At 37.3% G+C, this 20,788-nt stretch overlaps 1 protein-coding gene across 22 annotated transcripts in view; it reads right to left on the bottom strand.

Moving 5' to 3' along the window:
* NRXN1 (neurexin 1) overlaps window positions 1-20,788 on the bottom strand; it is a 1,050,610-nt gene that overhangs the window by 283,994 nt on the left and 745,828 nt on the right. For all 22 annotated transcript variants that reach the window (XM_040993726.1, XM_040993725.1, XM_040993723.1 and 19 more), the window contains one exon: window positions 14,312-14,493. In XM_040993726.1, the coding sequence (XP_040849660.1) occupies window positions 14,312-14,493 (182 nt within the window). The remainder of the gene's footprint in view (window positions 1-14,311; window positions 14,494-20,788) is intronic.

Raw genomic sequence — 20,788 nt, forward strand, 5'->3', positions numbered from 1 at the left:
GCTTTCATAGAATGTATCCAATCTCAACAGTTTCACAGTTTTCAACACAGGTGCCTAGGATCTTTGTTAAAACCCATTTCAAATTGCCCACTATAAAATCCACATATTTCTGTGGGTCTTAAATTAGCTTTAGAATCTTAAAATATATTTAGTTTCAAAAAGCATATCAGGTGTTTATTTTCCCAATACAAACAATTATACAGCTAGAAAATAGTTCCTGGAAATCTCCAAAGAATTGATCTTCAGAGAATGAATATTACAATACCAAACAACCCCAAATTCCCTTGGGCCCCTCTGCTGACAAGAGTTATTCCTTGTGAAGCAAGGCAACCAAAGGGTTTGTACACAAACCACCACAATTAAATATCTTGCCTCTCATCGAACTGCTATTTGCCGAGAAGCTTCTTGCTAGAATATTCTTGTTTTGTCGGATCTGATACCATGGCTACATCAAAGGGCTTCCCCCTCCATTCTGTATCAGATCCATTAATTTTATTGCTGTACAGTTATCTATGTGGTGTGTTTCACCCCATCTTGCCCAGTTACTTTTACTTCAGAATCTCATGGGCTTTGCATCCTGAAACCAAACAACCTGTTGGAAATAAACAGCACAGAACAGACTCTTATTTGGTTGCTGCCTAACAGATCAAAACACAGTAAAATTGGGGATTATTAGAGACGGTTTGGGGATAGAGAAATAAACCAGAAACTGACTGTTAAATGGGACTCCCTGCTGCTCAGCACCATGTGTGCAGGTCACTTTTTTGTTCAGCTGTTAAACATGTTAGTGAATAGAATACATGAGAAAGCAATTGTCTTATCAAAATCTTCTCAGCATCTACTAAATTCCTGGGTTAACATATAGCATTAGATAAAACATGAAACTCCTAATTTTAATTTTTATTAAGAAATCAAATTATTTAAACTTCTTATTTTAAATTTTTACTCTTTGTCATTAAAATTTAAGGCGTCTGTGTCTTGAAAACAATTTTAAAAGAATCAGGGAAAAGTGTCCATGTTTGAGAATATACAGCCATATAATATTTTTAAAAATTGGTAAGCCAGTCTAAATGTTCCCAGAATTTTAAATGCTGTTCTTATTACCAGCTGTGATCTAGCTTACAATGGATGCACAATTACACACAGAATTTAAAGAACTTGGCTGGATGCTTCCTTATCCTCCTTCTGAACATTCTCTTCAAATTAATCCTGGCTATTGTCAAATGCCACAGAGCATATGAATTAGACCCCAGATGCCATCCACTCTCTGGGCTCAAGAACTTTGCCTTTTGAGTAAGCTACCCAGAGGTAAGACATCTATACCTTACTAAGCTCGTGATGGCACACCATATCTGCTATTACTCTGCTTATTAATATTCATCACAATAATGTTGACAATAATTCACATTTAAAAGCCTGTCATGTTTTACTGCTGTTCACAAGTCATGGGGACTCCATGATTCAAATAAAAAGTGACCAGACGCAAAATTAAGAGTTACGGAATGTGCAGAAAGTAAAGCACACAAAGGCAGACTCAGAAACAGAGGTTGCTTTCCATTAGGAAGTTGACTTCTTTCTTGCCTCACTCTTCCTAGAATACTGTGCAGTCACTGCTCTATGGAAAAGAACTATAGGATGCAAAAACTTGTCATACACTCTCCTTGGCTTATTGTTGTTCTAGCAATGGTGTCACTAGAGTAGGAAATTTGTCACTGAATATAAAATGGGTTTAGTATTACTTTTGTAACTCTGAAATTATTTTGTTAAGGTTTATTTTATTTTCATTGGAAAGGAGTGACAGAGAGGAAGATCTTCAGTCCAATGATTCATTCCCCAAGTGAGTGCAACGGCCGGTGCTACGCCAATCCAAAGCCAGGAGCCAGGAACTTCTTCCAGGCCTCCTACATGGGTGCAGGGTCCCAAGGCTTTGGGCTGTCCTTGACTGCTTTCCCAGGCCACAAGCAGGGAGCTGGATGTGAAGTGAAGCTGCCAGGATTAGAACCAGCGCCCATATGGGATCCAGGCGCATTTAAGGTGAGGACTTTAGCTGCAAGACAGCGCCGCTAGGCCCGAATTCTGAAATTATTATATGTAAACACATTCAATCAAATACATCACAAAGAAAATCTTTCTAGGGGAAAGTCTTAAGAAACCGCAAGATTGGGCCTGACAATGGTAGCCTAGCAGCTATACACCTCGTCTTACATATGGGCACCAGTTCATGTCATGGCAGCCCACTTCCCTTCCAGCTCCTGCTTGTGGCCTGGGAAAGCAGTTGAGGAAGACCCAAAGCCTTGGGACCCTGCACCAACATGGGAGACCCGGTAGAGGCTCCTGGCTCCTGTGTTTGGATTGGCGCAGTTCTGGCCATTGCAGCCTCTAGGGGAGTGAATCATCAGATGGAAGATCTTCGCTGTCTTCCCTCCTCTCTGTATATATGACTTTCCTATAAAAATAATTCTAAAAACAACAACAACAACAACAACAACAACAAAAAACCCAGTAAGATCAGGCCAGTGAGAGTGGCCTAGTGGCTAAATCCTTACCTTGCATTCACCAGGATCACATATGGGTGCTGATTCATGTCCCTAGCTGTTTCACTTCCCTCCTAGCTTCCTGCTTTTGACCTGAGAAAGCAGTAGAGGATGGTCTAAAGCTTTGAGATTTGTACCCACAAGGGAGACATGGCTTCTGGCTTTGGATAGGCTCAACTCCAGCCATTGCGGCCACTTGGGCAATCAACCAGCAGATGGAAGATCTTTCTCTCTCTCTTCTCTGTATATCTGACTTTCCAAATAAAATAAAATAAAATAAAATCTTAAAAAAATAACAAAGTCAACATGTGTTAACATGCTGAAACACTCCTGTTTGTGAAATCCTCATATACTGACGGCAGTATTCAGCAGCGCTGTGCTGTGGAAGGACAAGTTTTCACCAAATACAGTGGTTCTATTTCCAGGAATCAATGCAGAATAAATATATGTTGTTTTCTGATATGTGAAAATGATATTGTAAAATGCTTAAATGATCAGTTTATAATAGTAATTCTTCATTAATAATTAAAATACCCATCATTAGGTAATGGTTCAATAAACTATGGAATATAAATAGAACAGAATACTAGGAGGTAAGGAAGAGATTATGTGCTCTGAAAAAGAACCATATCCCAAATATAATAAATAAAAATATCTACATATGTATATATTTATTCCTGCCCCAAAAAGCAATTGTATATATGTACACACTAACTCCAAATCAGAATTTTAAATAGTAAAATATGAATGTATTATACACCTTTTGCTCATAATTGTTACAGTATTCAGATTTTTAATTACGTACTCTCATGATCTGAACTTTAAAATTGCTAAAAATCAACAATTTCCTGAAAAGCAAATGATATTGTCCTCCATAGGCCAAAAAAGCACAATTCAGCCTCTTCCCATCAGCCTGTTGTACATTATCAGCCTTGCAGACCAATGTCTATGCATCACTAGTCTACTGAAATCAACTCATGTCTAGACAGAAGAATTTTTCAAAGCCAGTAAATATAAAGGAACAGATAAATAGCAGAAATGCAGTCTACTGAGAGGAAGGGATTTTTCCAACAAAATTGCTAATGATGAAGCTATTTTTTTTTCACAGTATATTCCTCAGAAAAGAATTAACATCCAAAGAGCAATATCTAAATAGTGTTTAAAATAACAAAACATATTCTGCTAACTCCCTCTATTGTAGCTTCTTACAAATGACCAAATAACCACCAATGTTGGATTAGGCACTGTGAGGGATGCTAAAATACTTTTTCTTTCTATGATCTGAAGTATCTCTGCACTGCTTGTCTTCCAAAAAGAAAATGAACTCTGAACACTACCAGGCAACTTCCTGATGCTATTCCACATTTTGTTGCAACAATTTCAACCCCATTTCTCTGCTGATACCCTTGGGATACAGAGTCCCAAAGCCCATTTTTCCTGCTAATTAACAACAATGAACAGGATGACATACTTTTCCATGGACACCTTTATCAAGAAAGCAGTCGATCAGCAGAAGCCACAAGAATAGGCCCATTCCCCTTCCCCTTCTCTTTCTCCTTCTCCTTTTCCTTTCCTTTCCTTGCCATGCTTAGACACACAGAGATTTCACCCTATTGCTTTACAAAAAGGAAAAAAAGTAGGTCAATCTGTCTAGGCTTTATGCATTGGTGTTACAATCTGGGGAAGGGCTGGAAGTTGCAGTTTCAGAGTTTTCACAATAGTGCAGATTGTTTTCCTATTCATCTCCCGATAAGCATTATACACTTGTGTCAGGGTTAGATTAGCCCTGCAATTAGGCACAATTCAAAACATGGCAATGAAACCCGTAATTCAATCCATAAAAGGTATTTCAGTATAAAATATCCCTTGCCATGACTCAGAGCTTTATTTTTATTTTGTAAACTTACATACAGGAACAACAAATGTTTCCAGCTTGTGGTGTGTTTAAGAAATGTAATCACATAACACACCATAACGTGCCCTTGGTTTAAGACTGGTAATTTGAGTTGCAGTATGGATTGGAACAGTAGCTGGGCTAGCCAGCAATGTTCCCTTTAAGTAATAAAGAAAATCAAGACTTTGAAGAGACAGAGAATGCTTTCAGACCTAGGCATTTATGAGTATCTTAGGATATGCTAGTCACTTCAGTATAAAATTCAGTTTTTATCATCCTCAAAAATGGAGATAACAATTCACAACTCAGTGGATTATTATGAATATTAAGCGTATATAATTATCGGGCAAACAGTTTATATCAATATGTGGAATGTAGTAAGCATATAATATGTGCTAAACAACATTTTGCAGCTACTGTTTTTTGGAAAGGTAAATAAGTTAGGTAGGTGTGACTTTAGTGAGGGACTTTCACCATACGGGAGATAATTAACCACTAACATTTTAATAATTTATACATATTAATTAAAATAATGGTTTAAAAAAACTCTTTCAATAAAGCAAGAGCCAATTTCAACTCCATCATGTCAGTGAGTGTCACAATTTGGCACAGCTGGAGGTCAAATTTCCAGGATCCTGGAGGTTGATGATTTCCATTTTTCTAATCAATTAGCATTGATTGCCTTGGGAAAGCTTTTTTTTTAACACTTTAATCATATTAATTTCTTCTTATCAAGCCACAAAGTGAACATACCAGAGATGTTTTCTTCTACATACTTAAAATAATAAAGACAGCAGATAAGAAGCAATCTTAGGCTGTCTCTAAGAAGTGACCATCCATGTATAAGGTTTTAAACTGGAGATGAAACTGACCAATGTTGTAACTGAGAGATGTCCACCTTACTTAAGAGAATATCCCATGTATCGTGAGTCCCGTTCCTGATAAGCATTAGTGTCTGGCTTCTTCATTAAGCATGTGAGCTTCACTAGCTGTAAATGGGGAGGCTCAAAGGAGCATCACATGCTTTCACCTTCATCCTTTGGGAGTCTGTCTCCTACTATAAAAGGAGCATGTCTGGAGCAAGCTGCTCCATTACAATTGGAAAAAGCAGACAGCCAGGTAGGCTACCAGGCAAAAGAACAGGAGGAGAGTTCATCTACTTCTTTATTTACTTACTCCTTCATCAATAAGCACTGACTACTTCTCTATGAAGCACCAAGCTGGTGTGTGAAAATATAGCAACATGAAGTCATTTGGTCACTGACCTTACAGAGTTCACAATTTAATGGGCTGGAGGATAACAAGAGGTAATAGCTGTGACTATGCTAGGACAGAGCAAAGTGCTATGGCAGTAGCAAGAGGACATGATTTTTTTTGCCCTAGAGGACAAAGACAGCCTGTTTCACAAATACATAAAATACATGTCCCAGACCTTGAGAAGGAATAAAAATGCATGAAGTTAGGAGGGAGACAGAAGCAGGTGGGAATCGGAGGAGGTAAGCATATTCCAAGAGCAGAAGTGGCATGAATACAGTGGCACTTACGAGCTCCATTCTTACTGTGTCATTACTTACATACTTTTAAATCGTAAGTATTTTAAATTGTGCTTGTTTACTTTCAAACTTCTGTTTATATATGTGTGTGTATGTGTATGTGTGTATATGTATATATAACAGAAGTTTGAAAGTAAACAAGCACTATGTGTGTGTATATATATATATATATGTATATATATACATACAGAGAGAGAGAGAGAAAGAGAGAGAGAGAGAGGAGTCTAGGAAATAAGCCCATATTCAGTTCATTGTTGCCCAAGTAATGAGTTGGAGTTTTGAAGCACTTGGAATCTAGGCCAATGATTCTCTATCAGAACAGGCTTATGTGTGTTTTACCAGAATCCTGCTTCAAGGTATCAATCAATAAAAGGGCATCAATAAAATGCAAATATACTAATGGTTGTTTGTGTATTGCATTTCCAACTCACCCAGTAACTTCTTAGTTACCCACTGACTCCCAAGGGAGACAATCTTGACCGAGTGACACTGATCTACTGCCCCTGAGGGTCTTTAAAAACACACGTGCAAATTAAGTTGGCAGAAACCTAGAATCCAAAAATTATTTCAACAAATACTGATATCCTTTTTGCTAGATTTCAGACTTATGATCTCTGCTGCATTAACGATTCCAACTGCTTCTCAGGAATTTCTCTTGGAAACTTTCAGAAGCTTACCACATTCATATGGCAGCCAGAGAGGTCAAACTGAAGATGTATATTTGGGATTATGAAGTCAGTATGCAGTAACTAAAAAGTTCAGGGCAGAATTTTAGGAATGATAAATTTTAAATGCCAAAGACTAAAGCCTTGCAAATAACATTTTTGTCTACCAACGTCATATTCCCACTCTACATCAGGCAGGGAGCCTCAAAGGGACAGGTGTGGAAGGAAGTATCTATATTCCTTGATGGGAAGAGCCTGTCATAGAACGAGCTTCCTAGAAGCCTTGATACAACATGTTCTTCCATGGCTGTTGGTCTGATCACCACGAAGGCTCTCCTTTGTCAGTGGAGGGGATAAATGGTTTGTCCAAAAGTCTACATGAAGACAGACTCCCTTCTGTCTTACTAACACAAGATTTCCCCAGTCTTGCACAATACCCCCTAAGAAAAACCCCTAAAAATTTTACACATAGCATTTGACAGCCCTAAAAATGAATGTTACCATTAGAAGAAGTTACTCAACTTTCACAAAAATTATCTTTAGCTTTTTACTTCTTAATCATATATTGGCTTATTTATGCCTGCTATTATCCTGAGTATACCTTAGTATATTTCCCTCACTTTTGCCCTCCCACTGTGGAATTAAATTCCCAGCTCTAGTGTGTCCACCTCAGGATTAAAAGAATTCCAACGATGTTGCATCACCATCATCTTATTTCTGGTCTTTACTTGACATATTTGCTATGATTTTTCCATTTTTAAACAACTACTGTGAAATTTACTCTAGTCTTAATTGTGTGTGGGCATTCATGCATACATTGAAAAGAATTTTGCTTATCAGTGTGCAAATAAGATTTTATTCAGTATGAAATTCCCCACGTAGTTTTTGCCCTTTCAGCAATGTCTATACTTCTTTTTTTCTATCAGTCTCTATTGTTAAACACCTGTCAATGCCTATGTATTTAATAACCAGTTTACACATGGTTAAAGTGCTGTCCATCACCTCTGAAACACACAGACAGTGCCTAGATTATAATAATGAGGTGCAGCAAGGTAGCCTAGTGGGTGAAGTCCTCGCTTTTCCCCATTCACAGGAATCCTATATGGTGCTGGCTTGGGGCTGGCTGATGACTCAAATTGCTAATTTTCTACCTACAAGCATTGGCATTCCATATGGGCACCATGTTCCATCTAGTTCCTTGCTTGTGGCCTGGAAAAAGAATAGAGCATAGCCCAAATCCTTGGGATCCTGTACTTGTATGGAGACCCAGAAAAAGCTCCTGGTTTTGGATATGCTCAGCTTTGCTCCAACTGGAAGATCTTTCTCTCTCTCTCCTCCTCTTCTCTGTAATTTTGACATTCCAATAAAAATAAATTAATCTGTAAAAAATATAATAGGGAACATATGGGTATGTTTGGAACATAGGAGGTTTAGTAATTAGTTCTCTGGGAATCCCTGAATTACCTACATAAGTAATGCTTAAATTTCAGAGGCAGCCAAAGATTGATACCTGTGGGCTTGGCACGATGGCCCAGTGGCTAAATCCTATCCTTGCATATGTCGGGATCTAATATGGAAGACGGTTTCTGTCTCAGCTGCTCCACTTCACATCCAGCTCCCTGCTTGTGACCTGGGAAGGCAGTAGAGGATCATCCAAAGCCATGGGACTCTGCACTGTTATGGGAGGTCTGAAAGAAGCTCCTGGCTGGATTGGCTCAGCTCTGGCCATTGTGGCTAGTTGGGGAGTGAACTAGCACATGGAATAGCCTTCTCTCTCCAATCTTTCTGTATATCTGTCTTTCAAATTAACTAATCAATCTGTTAAAAAGAATTGATTGTGGTTTAAAAGCTGCTGCATTATGGAGACGATTCTTACACAGGAACAAATGCCTAATCGTGAATTGTTCAAATTACAAACAGATGATCATTAATGGCACACTGGTTTGATCAAAAGGTGTTTTACTTGAAGCTAAGCTGTTGAAAAATAGTGCAGAGATAGTAAATAGAAAGGACTCAAAGAAGTTCTATGTTTTGTCAGTGTGCCATGAGAAAACAGAGCTTGATAAAACAATTAATTACTTAATATGTTAGAATGTATTTAGGCTGGTGATGGCTCAACTGGCTAATCCTCTGCCTTCAAGAACCAACATACTGTATATACACCAGCTTGTGTCCCAACTGTTCCACTTCCCATCTAGCCCGATGCTGGTGGGCTGACAGACCAGTGGAGGATGGCCCAAAGCCTTTGGACCTTGTAGCCATGTGGGAGCCCAGGAAGCTCAGGCTCATGAGTTCAGATTGACTCAGCTCCAGTCATGGCGGACATATGCAGAGTGAACCAGCAGATGGAAAATTTTTCCTTCTTGGTTTTTTCTTTCTCTTTATAGTTTTGCCTTTCCAATTAAAAAAAAAAAATAGGGGTGGAGGGAAGGGCAGGAATAATGGCCCACAATAAAACAATGAATTAGGGAAAATGTTGATCAAAGAATCTCTAGACAAGATTCTCTCAATCCAGACAGTTTTCTGAGCACGTTTATGCAACTCTTCCAAAGAAAATTTAGGCCATAACTTCTTTCTACGTACTAACTAAGGAAAATACATGCTAGCAACACCTAATATCCAAAGAAATTTATTTGGGTCCAGTGCAATGGCTCAGTGGCTAAATCCTCACCTTGCACACACAGTATCCCATCTGAGCACCAGTTCATGTCCTGGCTGCTCTATTTCCTATCCAGCTCCCTGCTTGTGCCCTGGGAAAAACAGTCGAAAATGACTCAAGGCCTTGGTACCCTGCACTTGCATGGGAGATCTGGAAGAAGCTCCTGGCTTCTGGCTTCTGGGTTCAGACTGGCTCAGCTCTGGCTATTATAGCCGTTTGGCAAGTAAACAAGCAGATAGGAGATCTTTCTCTGTGTGTCTCTTCTGCTTTCTGTAAATCTGAGCTTCCAATAAATAAATAAATAAATAAAAATATCTAAGTAAGAGTGAGAAATTCACATAAGAGTCAAAGGAAAACCTTGACAACCGAGTAGCATCACAAAAATGTGAATGCTAACACACTTTTTGGGGCAGGAACTATAAATAGAGTTCAAAGAGAAATATAATTTAAAAAATAGGTTAATGTATTTTACTGGAATAAGAAAAATAGAGAACTGAGAAAAATGAATCATAAAAGGAAAATAAAGGTAAAACCAAATATTTTAAACTTTTGTCACACAGCTTCATCTGTACATGACTGGAGGTATAAATGCACTTTAAAACGATCAAAAAAAGCCATTCTTCAGATTAACACAATCAAAGAAGTAACTTGGCAAACTAACTAATTAAAAAGATATTTCAAATTGTACACACTGGAGGGTAATGGAAGGCAAGTAGATCTAAGTGAAAAAAAATACGTAAATATAAAAGGTACAGGTGCAGGCAGAAATAACTGCTATAGGCTTCCTATAATCTCACTTCAACAGAAATTCTGAAAAGCAAACAATTCTAGAAATCTGGAAGGCATTTCAGAATGTTTAAATGATGCACCAAAAATGCCAACTAATAAATTTGAAAATGCAATACTGAATTAAACTACACGGGGTAAAGATGAAAAAAAAGAATTTTATACAGATTCACTCACTTATTGTTCATCCACATGAGACTATTTCCAAATATCTGGAAAACCAATAAAAATGGGACCACCCTTATTCTTCATACTGCAGAAACATGGGTACGGTTTTGTCATACATTGTGAAAATGCTTTATTCCTTCTGTGAAAATCTAGAAAAATAGGCCACATGAAGTTTAATTCATGTAAGAAAGAGGAAAGGAAAACATCGACTGTATGTGATTTACACGATAGAAATCAAATATTAAATGGCAAAATGAAACCCCTGTGGTTGGAAATAACATTTTAGGGGGAACATAATTACAATTCAGGAAAAGCCTGGTAGGGGATAATTTGGTTTTATCTTGCTGATATAGATATATTCTAACATGTAATTAGACTTAAAAACATGTTTTCAAATCGAATCTTAATAGAGCCACATGATATATTGAAAACAAAGAATGAAAGAAATATGAGAGACATTTACCATGTCACATGTATAATGTTAGGGACGTGTAATATTTGCTATAAATATACTATGTTTTTAGTGTTTACTAAAACTGCCAATCAAGAAGCATATCTATTATTATTATTGTTGTTGTTTTAGATAATGTTTACATAACCGATCAGTTTGGGAAGGATCTAGGGATAGGGAGAACTGGATGTGATCATTGTTTCCAAACTTTCTACTTCAAGAATTATATTTCTAAATCAAAATAAATCAAATGCTTGGTTTCAGAATAGTAACTCTGGTCCAGCAAATTATACAGAAGAAACCCTTAAAGCAAATACGTATAACAATTCAGTAGTGGAATTTGCAATGCTGTTTCATGCTCCTGTGATGAAAGGATTTGAAAGAATACACTTCATTCATCCACTGCTCCAACTGCCATGACATTTCTTCTGGTCAGCAACATTACACAGGTTAAATGCATGGCAGTGAATGAGCTACCATTTTCAGGGGCTTTCATCTGTAAACCAGGGACAGCTTAGGCAATTCCCAACTAAGTTCATTAAGAGCAATGACAGCTATTAAAAAAAAACAAAATGCAGTTCTTTGTGGCTAGATGGGCCCAAATGGAAACTATAATGCTAAGGGAAATGAGCGAAACCCAAAATGTTAGAGACCACATATTTGCCTTAATTTAACCTGTATTTTTTTTGATCCTGTCATTGATACTGTCTCAACACATGTGTTTCAAAAAATTGGACTTGCATTATTTTTAACATATTATTTACTTAATACTATGTCAATCAATTCCATAACACTATATATTGTTGCTGATGTTTTGTTGGGGCTTTTAACTGACCGGGATTTTACTCTGTATAGCTTTGCCTTCAGACCAGGGAAGGCCTCCCGAAGAAGCCGTTAAATGTTATCAGGACAATAAGATGCTGAACTCAGTGCTGGGCATGTGCTTGCAATGAAGGAATCTCAACTGAACTTGAACTGTGATTATGCACCATGGGGGGAGGGTTGTGGGAGGAGCGGGGGAAATCCAAGCACCTATAAAACTGTATCACATAATACAATGTTATTAACAATAAAAAAAAAGAGCAATGAAGAAATACTTGTCACTTTGCCATAACATACTTACTATAAATAATCTAAAATGCCTGAGGTTGAAGATCTCAGTTGATCTACTTTTATTAATCCGCTCGGGATTGTCCAATCCCTGACCTGCCTGATATAACCTCCCATGAGGAGGAATTGTCCTCCCCAGAGGAGAGCTTTGAAATGAGTGACCTTGATATAGCCATGCCCCTAGCTGCCAAGTAGGGCCCAGAAATGGTCCTAATGGGGGACAATATGAAGATGGTAGCCCTGGAGCCATAAGGCTGTGAGGAAGATGATCCGTGGACAAACATGTTCCTTGTGGCCACCAATGACTTTATAGGGGCCAGAAGTACACCCTCCCGGCCAGCTCCAGATACTCATGGGTTCCCTGCTTCACCCCCAGAGCCATACCTCTCCATCCCCTCCTCTGTGACAAGTTACTTGTTCTTCCTGATCTCCATCCTGCTATTTTTCAGTTTTATGTTCCCTGTACTTCAATAAAATACAGTTAGTTGTTGCCAAGTGTGGAGAGCCTCATTCAGTACTGTACGAGTTCCCCAGGTCATGCCCATCCTACCCTACTCTCACTGCAAAATGGAGACCGCCACCTGGGCGGGGATCCTCCGGACAAGGACCCCCTCCTCAGCCATAGCCAGAACTGTCCATCCATCTTTGTAAAGGGAGCACTGACTGTTGGTAAAGCCAAGGAATACACGGGTCCAGGAGATGATGTTTTGGGCAGCCTCAGAGCAGCCTCATGCTCAAGAAACAGGAACTGAGGTCAGTCAGAACAATGGACCCAGCACAGGTGCTTCTAGCACAGCCTCAGTGGCCTGATCTGTGTCATGGAATGGCACCACTGCCCTCAGTGGGACAGGGAAAGCATATACAAACCTCCCTGCACACAACAGGACCTCCAGCTCCCTGGATGAGGTGCACACAATGGCATGACAAGGGTGGGAGGGACTTCAGGTGGTATATGGGTCATGGGCACAAGAGCCTTCACAGTCCCTGTCGTTGCGCTCACCGATGGCGCACTAGCAGAAGCAAAGCAAGGTTTCACCCAGTGGCTCAGGCATTTCTGTAAATTATACATTATATCAAGGAGATCTACTTTGACGCTTAGTGTGGCCAATATGGCCTGCTGTGCGTGGCCTGAGATGCAGCGCTTGTGGCTGCAAAGTGTAACACACATGAGGATCCCAACGCAGTGATCCCCAACGCAGTGACACAGAGTTTTGCTGAATTGGTTTGTTTTTTCAAGATGATCAAACTTAGTCCTTCTGGTCAGTGTAAACCTCTACTGAATTTATTGAAAATCCTGGAAGTCAAATGCAAAATTAACAAATGAATTAGCAAAAATTATGAAAAGAAAACCTCATACGAATCTGTATTTACATATTTTGATGTTTGACGACATCCCAAAATATTTTAGGACTAACTTCATGTTTTCTAACAGGAACTAACAGAGTAACTTCATCAAATGTCTTCTGGGGCATGGATACTATAGGGCTGAACGGACAGGGCTAGTCAAAAGCAAAAAAATGTGATTTCTTGCTGTGGGAGATATAAGCTATATCTCAAATATTTAAAAAGGGACTGAAGAGTTATATGCCTCTTGAAACTTTAAACGTAGTACTACAATGGTAACATCCCTTTAAAGACCTTAAACAGTAGTCATTGCCCTATGCTCTTTGTTTAATTTCTCAACATACTAATATAAGAAAGTATTGGTATATTATTATATACAAATCAGTATCTCTTACAGATTTTTTGTGTTTCCATGACAAACGAAATAAAGTACTGCAGCATATTCATTAGTGAGTCTTTGAATATAGAGGTAGAAGGAACAGCCTTTGAGCTATAAAGGCAATTATACCAACTTTAAAGGAAAATAAAGTTCCTCATTCAGGAAACCAAGTATTATACACTGAGTAAATTCCTGTGGGAGGCATAGAGTTTGGAGACAAAGGAATAGTTCTAAGACACAAATGTCAAAGATTCATAGTGCTTTCCTGACATATAACAAAATGGTACAAAATGGCACAGAAATAATTTTTAAGCATTTTCTTCCATATATTTAAATAGTTTTAAGATTTCTTTACTTCCCTTTTATTTCACATAACTTTAGATATTTCTTTGCTCTTTTAAGAAATGAAACCAGAAAGTCCAGACCTTTGCATGTCACTAATTACAAGCTTATGCTTCTAATCAGATGGTTTAATAGCACCTCCTAGGCAATAATTTATTTTGCCAATTTCCCCCTCCCCAAATCTCTGATTACATAGAATTCTAAGGATGTCACACTCAAAAAGCAAAACCAAGTTTTCTGTTGTAAACAGCACCCTGACAGCAGTGATGAACATAAACTCCTAATCACCTCTAGATTATCTTCACATTCCAAATATTTAAGTACCGGCTTCTGAGATAAAGAGATATCCAAGAGGAAAATTCCAAATTATTTATAAAATGTGAGGAGTGAAACGTAAATGCTGAAGCTTATTTAAAATGTACTCACTATATGCAGTTCTAGGTAGTCACCCAGGCCTGAAGAACTGTCCACTCGAACCAATACAGCTTCTTTCTGAACAGTGCTAAAACCAATGGCAAGTCGGTCTGCGCGTGTACTGGGTCTGTCGTTAGGAGGCCACTTATAAGTGATTTGTCCACCACCTTTGCTAAAGATATACGTTGTCCCAGCTAGAAAACAAAAACAAAAAGCTCAGTTAGTGCAACAATATTAAGCTCATGCTTGCCCATGTTTGTCATACTGATATAGTTGTGTGGTTCTAACTTTATGCCTGTAACTAGGGCAAAGAAATAATAGCTTCCAATCAAACATCCCCAAGAGGGAAAACAGTTTTTTTGAAAGAATAGCTTAGTTTTTAATATTCTCATTAAATTTATCAGCAGGTACATCAGGATAAATGGTTGATCTTTGCATCTTTCTAATGAGTTGCACAAGCATGAAAAATAAAGGGACTGTTTCCTCCTGCCAGTTTTGAAGAAACAGCTAAATACTAGAGGCACCCCAAAATCAGCAGAAACATATGCCAACTTGATTTTGAGTCAAGAGCTACATGTAGGTATAACACAGTATTAAAACATGATAAAGAATATTTCAATGAGCATATCAGAAATGAAATTTCTAACAGATAAAAGGTCTATATACGTTTGACAGGTAATAACTAATGAAATCAATGGTCATGTCAAAAAATACAGATAATAGATTTCATTCATAGAAGTCAGATCATATTTGCCAAGCAACATCTAGCAGCTTTCAAGCTACTGACCAATAGAAACAGATCCATTCTCTCCTCCACCCCAAAAGACTGTCTAGTTTTACAACATTGGGAATGATATCTAGGTATCATTCTATATAAATTTTACTTTATGGCAGTGATGTCAATAAATTATCCATCGCTGCTTAGAAAGAATTTTGTTTCAAAGAATGGTATTCAGTGTCTAATGTGCTGAGGGGCCATTTCACTGCACCCTGATCATCTGTGCAACAAAACAGGGGCTGGTGCCATGGCATAGCACCTGAGTTGCTATCATCCCATGTGAGTGCCAGTTCATGTCCCAGCCGCCCCACTTTCAATCCAGCTCCCTGCTTAAGACACAGGAAAGCACCGGAGGACGGCTCAAGTCCTTGGGCCCCTGCACCCATGTGGGAGACCTGCAGGAAGCTCCAGGCTTCATGCTGGCTAAGTTCCGGCCATTTCATAAATTTGTCAAGTAAACCATTAGATGGAAGACCTCTCTCTGTTCCTATATCTCTCTGAAAATCTACCTTTCAAATAAAAAAGAAAGAAATGCAACAAAATGAACTCCTAGAGCCAGAATATTTCTGAGTCAGAAAATTCTTCATGATAAAGGGGACTAAAGATTGGTGACTTTACAGATTACTAAGAGTTACTTGTTTCAGTAAACCCCATGTCAATAAAAATAAGGAAAAAATCATATAAAATGGAGTTTTTTTTTTTGAAGGCAGGATATACTAATTATTTCTGAATGCTTGTTCTTTTGGAATAATTTTATTTTCCTTTTATTAAATCAATTCTCTAATATTTATGTGCTTCATGTAAAGTAAGGAAAGACACTAATACTATTTAACAATAGAAAACCTAGGGGTCAGGTGCGGTAGCCTAGTAGCTAAACTCCTTGCCTTGCAAGCACTGGGATCCCATATGGGCACCAGTTTGTATCTGGGCAGCCTCACTTCCTATCCAGCTCCCTGCTTGTGGCCTGGGAATGTATTAGAGGATGGCCCAAAGCCTTGGGACCCTGCAGCGCAGGAGACCTGAAAGAAGCTCTGGCTCCTGGCTTCAGATTGGCCCAGCTCCAGCTGTTGTGGTCACTTGGGTAGTGAGCCAGCAGATTAGAGATCTTTCTGTCTTTCCTTCTCTTTGTAAATCTGACTTTCCAATTTAAAATAAATCTTAAAACCAAAAAAAAAAAATCAAAAACAATATAAAACCTAAAGCTTACATAAGAATTCAGATATTTCCTTCCCAAGCACCAGTGTGAGCCACATTAGCTCACACTGTATTTTGAATGAGAAAATCATTTTCACAACCATCTTTCCCACTATTTCTCTACTTCTACATAGGCAGTGGTAGGGTAAATATTACTTCCATGCTACAACTGGAGGGATTTCGTTATAAGGATTCACTTTTTCTACAATCTTACAAAGTTGGTTAAGTGGCAAAGCTTGTAAAATCACCTACTATATGAAAGCCATTCCAGCACATACATTCTTGTATTATTAAAATATTTCTATTATCATAGCAAGACAGTAAAAAAAAAAAACTTATTTGGATATGTCAGCCTGAATTTCTCAAGGACAACTGTTATCATATTCTAATGTCTCATAACCATAAGGCGACATTTTGCAACTGAAATCATATATTGTCCCTCTACTTAGAATTTCAAAAACAAAACTAACATAAAGATATAAAATAGCAAAACACCTAATACACGTAGGCTAATGTTTTGTGAGAGTATACTTCCCAAACTTATTGAGCAATACAAGTTTCTAGCTGTTCAGTTATAGAACTTGAGAATAAAAATTTCAGACTTATATTTGGTAGGGTAAGTAACAGCACAAATATCATTGCTTCATATTTGATTTCATATACAATTTCACTCTTCTCTATAAATGTTAGACGGTTGTAACCTTTATGCAATGAACTCATATATCCTCTTACAACGACTTCATGGTTCTTTGTATTTGATGCAAACAAAGCAGAGCAGTTTTACTAGCAGCTATGAAAGATCGCAATTCATTCTGCTTTCTGCTGAATCCCAGGTATTTTGGAGAGATGTTTCCTTTAAATTTGCTTCTCGGTGTGCAGTAGTGAATGGCTGGTGCTTAGCAACATATTTTCATGATGAATAAGAAAATTAGATGTCTAGCTCCCCCATGGTTCTCTTCTATCTACTTCCGTAAGTATCCTGGATTCCATATTTTTTAGATTGCTTTACATAGAATTGGAAAAAACATCCTCTATTCTTAAACCCTTCTTTCCAAGCTAAAAATAAATTACATAAATAATCAAATGTAGGTCAGGGGTCTACTTTATTCAACATGAATTTTTTTTTTCTGGACCAAGATTGTGATGTAATTACTGAGCAGAATAGTTTAGAAATTTAGAGCACAACCTCAGCGATGAGACATACGTAGGTTCAAATTCCAACTATATAACATACTAGCTAAAGATGTTGACCAAGAGGTGTATTCAAAATCTTTGATTTCTTATCCAAAAAATGTGGATGTAGCAATATTCTCTTACAGAGGTTTTATCAGAATTGTCTATTTCTTTGCATTGTAGTAAGTGCCTAAAAAGTTTGAGAGAGCACAGATGTGCATATCCATTATAAAGTAAAAACTAAAATTGCAACATTAAATAATTAATTTAAAAAGCTTTTAGAAAATTTGGATAAATTTCAAAGTTGTTTTCAAAATAAATGACTTAAGAAATGGACATCTTTAGATTATAATTTTTATTATTTTTTCAGTTTTCATTATCTGAATTAATACTTTCTCCATGATAATTCATGATATCAGCTGTATCAGCTGTGTTTACTAATAATTTACCCTTATGACGATACTGAATTCTACCACATAGGAAATTTTACGAGAAAAAGAGCATCTCATCACTATAAGACATCTATCACGGTAGTATTTATAACATGAAGCACAAAAGTTTAGCTTCCCCTTTAAATAAAGGAGAATTTCTACATGAAGTGAATGGCAAACTAGCTTTCTGCTGGAAGCGTGATGGAAGCATGTTTTATCATAAAAGTGAAGTAGTAGTGGCATACAATGCTAACCATTCTACCAACACGCAGGGAGTTGTGAGCAAATGTGTTGTGTTTGTTATTTATGCATGCTTGTACGTGGCAGGCACTCACTCATCAGTGCCGTGACTCCTAATGGACTGACTGCAAATTTTCTTGACATGCATGACATCCTGCATGTATGGATGACTCAGGATTAAAGTGGCGTGTGGCAGTCTCCTCTTTTAAGCATTGGGGTAATATTACCTACTCTAAATTTATTAACAAAGCTGCCTCTATAAAATGCAAATTCAGCAGTGAAAACATACTTCACAATAAACACTAATAAATGTTATATATGTGCTACTATTTTCTTATGTTTGAACTGTGATGTTACAACATAAAGTATTTTTTAGGATTTACTGAATATAGAATTTACAGCTGTACAGCTCTTTCTTGCTAAACTTCACTTTCCTACATGTGGTCACTGTAGCCTCATTTCAGTTCCCCAAAAGCTAACATATTTTCCCAAAAGAACCAAAACTTTCTGAAAAAGAAAACCAACCAGCATGTACAGGCCTGCTCAATCACTGCTTGCTCTGAATCCTTATGAACATTCCTAGTTGAACAATAACATAATTAACTTTTTGAATAGCCTGGCTTCAGACCTGTAACATAAGTGCATGAAATGAGCACAATATTATTTTGAATCCTATAGTCAACATGAAACATTCAGGCCATTATGTTTTTATTACATGTAACAGTCAAAGTTTGCCAAGTAGTCAGGTGGAAACAAAGAAAAACTACTGCAAGTAAGAGGAGCTTTCATTCCTTCCTTTAACCCTGTCGAGATATTGTTACTAGATTTATGTATTCTGAACATTTCTGCCTATGTGAAAGCAATCTTCAAAGTAAAGCAAAAGCAGTAAAAAAAAAAAAAAACTATTTTCTATGCAAAGGTTTTAGATCAGGATAAAATTTCCCTCAAAAAAAAAAAAAAACTTACTATTCACTAAAGAAAAAAAAAATCACAACTTGTTAGAGTCTATTGTCTTTCTTAATCATTGCATGCCAGCTTCTAAATTTCCAATAGGAATATTAATATTCAGAAAAGGTTTATATTCCATTGTAGGAGACTGAAGGAATCAGAATAATAGCAGTTCCTATCTCTATACTACGTAAACAACTCCAAATCTAAAAGTTCATAACACAGTAACAAACATAGCAAAGAGACAGTCCTCAATGCTGCATGCTAGCCACGTGACTGCAGGATCCCAAGGCCTGAGGTCATCCTCTATTACTTTCCCAGGCCCAAAGCAGGGAGCTGGATAGGAAGTGGGACAGTCAGGACACGAACCAGTACCCAAATGGTAACCTGGTGTGTGCTAGGTAAGGTCTTTAGGCACTAGGCTATAACCCCGGGCGCCAAGAAAAATATTTTTTAAGAGTATAAAAGAAGCAGTATCAATTCCTAGTAAATTTGGAACATAATTACTCAGTAAAAGTATCAATCCTTCGATTTGCTTATTTCAAAAGTTTATTGTGGTGCTCACTTTAGTAGAACATATATTAAAGTTGGAACAATACAGAAAAGGCTGGCCCCATGTAAATATGACAAATTCATTAAGTATTCCATATTTTTGTATATAAATATATACATTTCTGGACAAATACAGAGGATGGGATTACTGTAATTCCTTTACTTTTTGCTCACTAAATATAAAGCACGATCCTACATTTTGACAGACGGGAAAGTATACAACATAGCTTTAAAACACAGTTTTTGCCCAACTCTGTTTCTTCAATCAAACGTCAGCTTCGTGAATTTGCCTTTCAGATTTTCCTACTTACAGCCATAGGTCATACTGCATCAATCTAAGCTTTAAAGATTACACTAAGCGATTATCTTAGTTATCTGAACCCTTCCTATCACTCCTTTATTTAAACCTGTCACATAAATTAAGACCAGATTCTTGTTGAAAGAGTCTCTAATCACTCTCTAGTCAAATGTTTTGCATGGTTAAGCTAATTTCTACCAAATTAAGAATCCTTAGAGTGACATTTTATATGCTTTACAACTACTCTGTACCTCAACCAAACTGGAGTACCCGATTGTCTATCCAAGCACTCTATCTTCTTTCTGGAATAGATAAAATTTAATACGGCTCTGTAAAGATTACACAAATTTTCCTAGCCAGAATCTTGATCAGGAAAAGCATGAAAGGGTTTCCAGGAATGGGAGTATATTCACTTACAAAATGGAAGCCGGTTTTCTAAGTAGTGCATTTCAGCACTATTATTTCCTATTGTTGCTTGAATTTAATCCCCAGTTAAACACAGCGCTCAGCTCATGTAGTAGACATTGAGATTATTCCAGCAAATAATGAAAAGGGATTAGAGAAGATTTCATTTCTCAGTGTATGAAAAATTCTATCAAATACCTAATTTCCTTTAGCAAGGAGGCACCTAACTTTAAAAAACATAGAAAAAATGTAAGAAAGAAAATACATTAAATAAAAAGTGTCTAAATAATACTATGTTGTTTACCACCAACCATTTTACTCTGTCATTAACAGAAATGAGACCATAAAATTGGCGTAAGCTTAACAGAAATAGTAGCAATAACACAACTAAAAGCAAAATATAAAAGATCTTCAAAACGTTTATAGGAAGTTAGTATTGTGAAAACTGTGCATGAATATAAAAAAAAATT

Source organism: Ochotona curzoniae, unplaced genomic scaffold (assembly GCF_017591425.1).
Source record: "Ochotona curzoniae isolate NIBS_2020 unplaced genomic scaffold, NIBS_Ocur_1.0 contig_883, whole genome shotgun sequence".
Classification (NCBI taxonomy): domain Eukaryota; kingdom Metazoa; phylum Chordata; class Mammalia; order Lagomorpha; family Ochotonidae; genus Ochotona; species Ochotona curzoniae.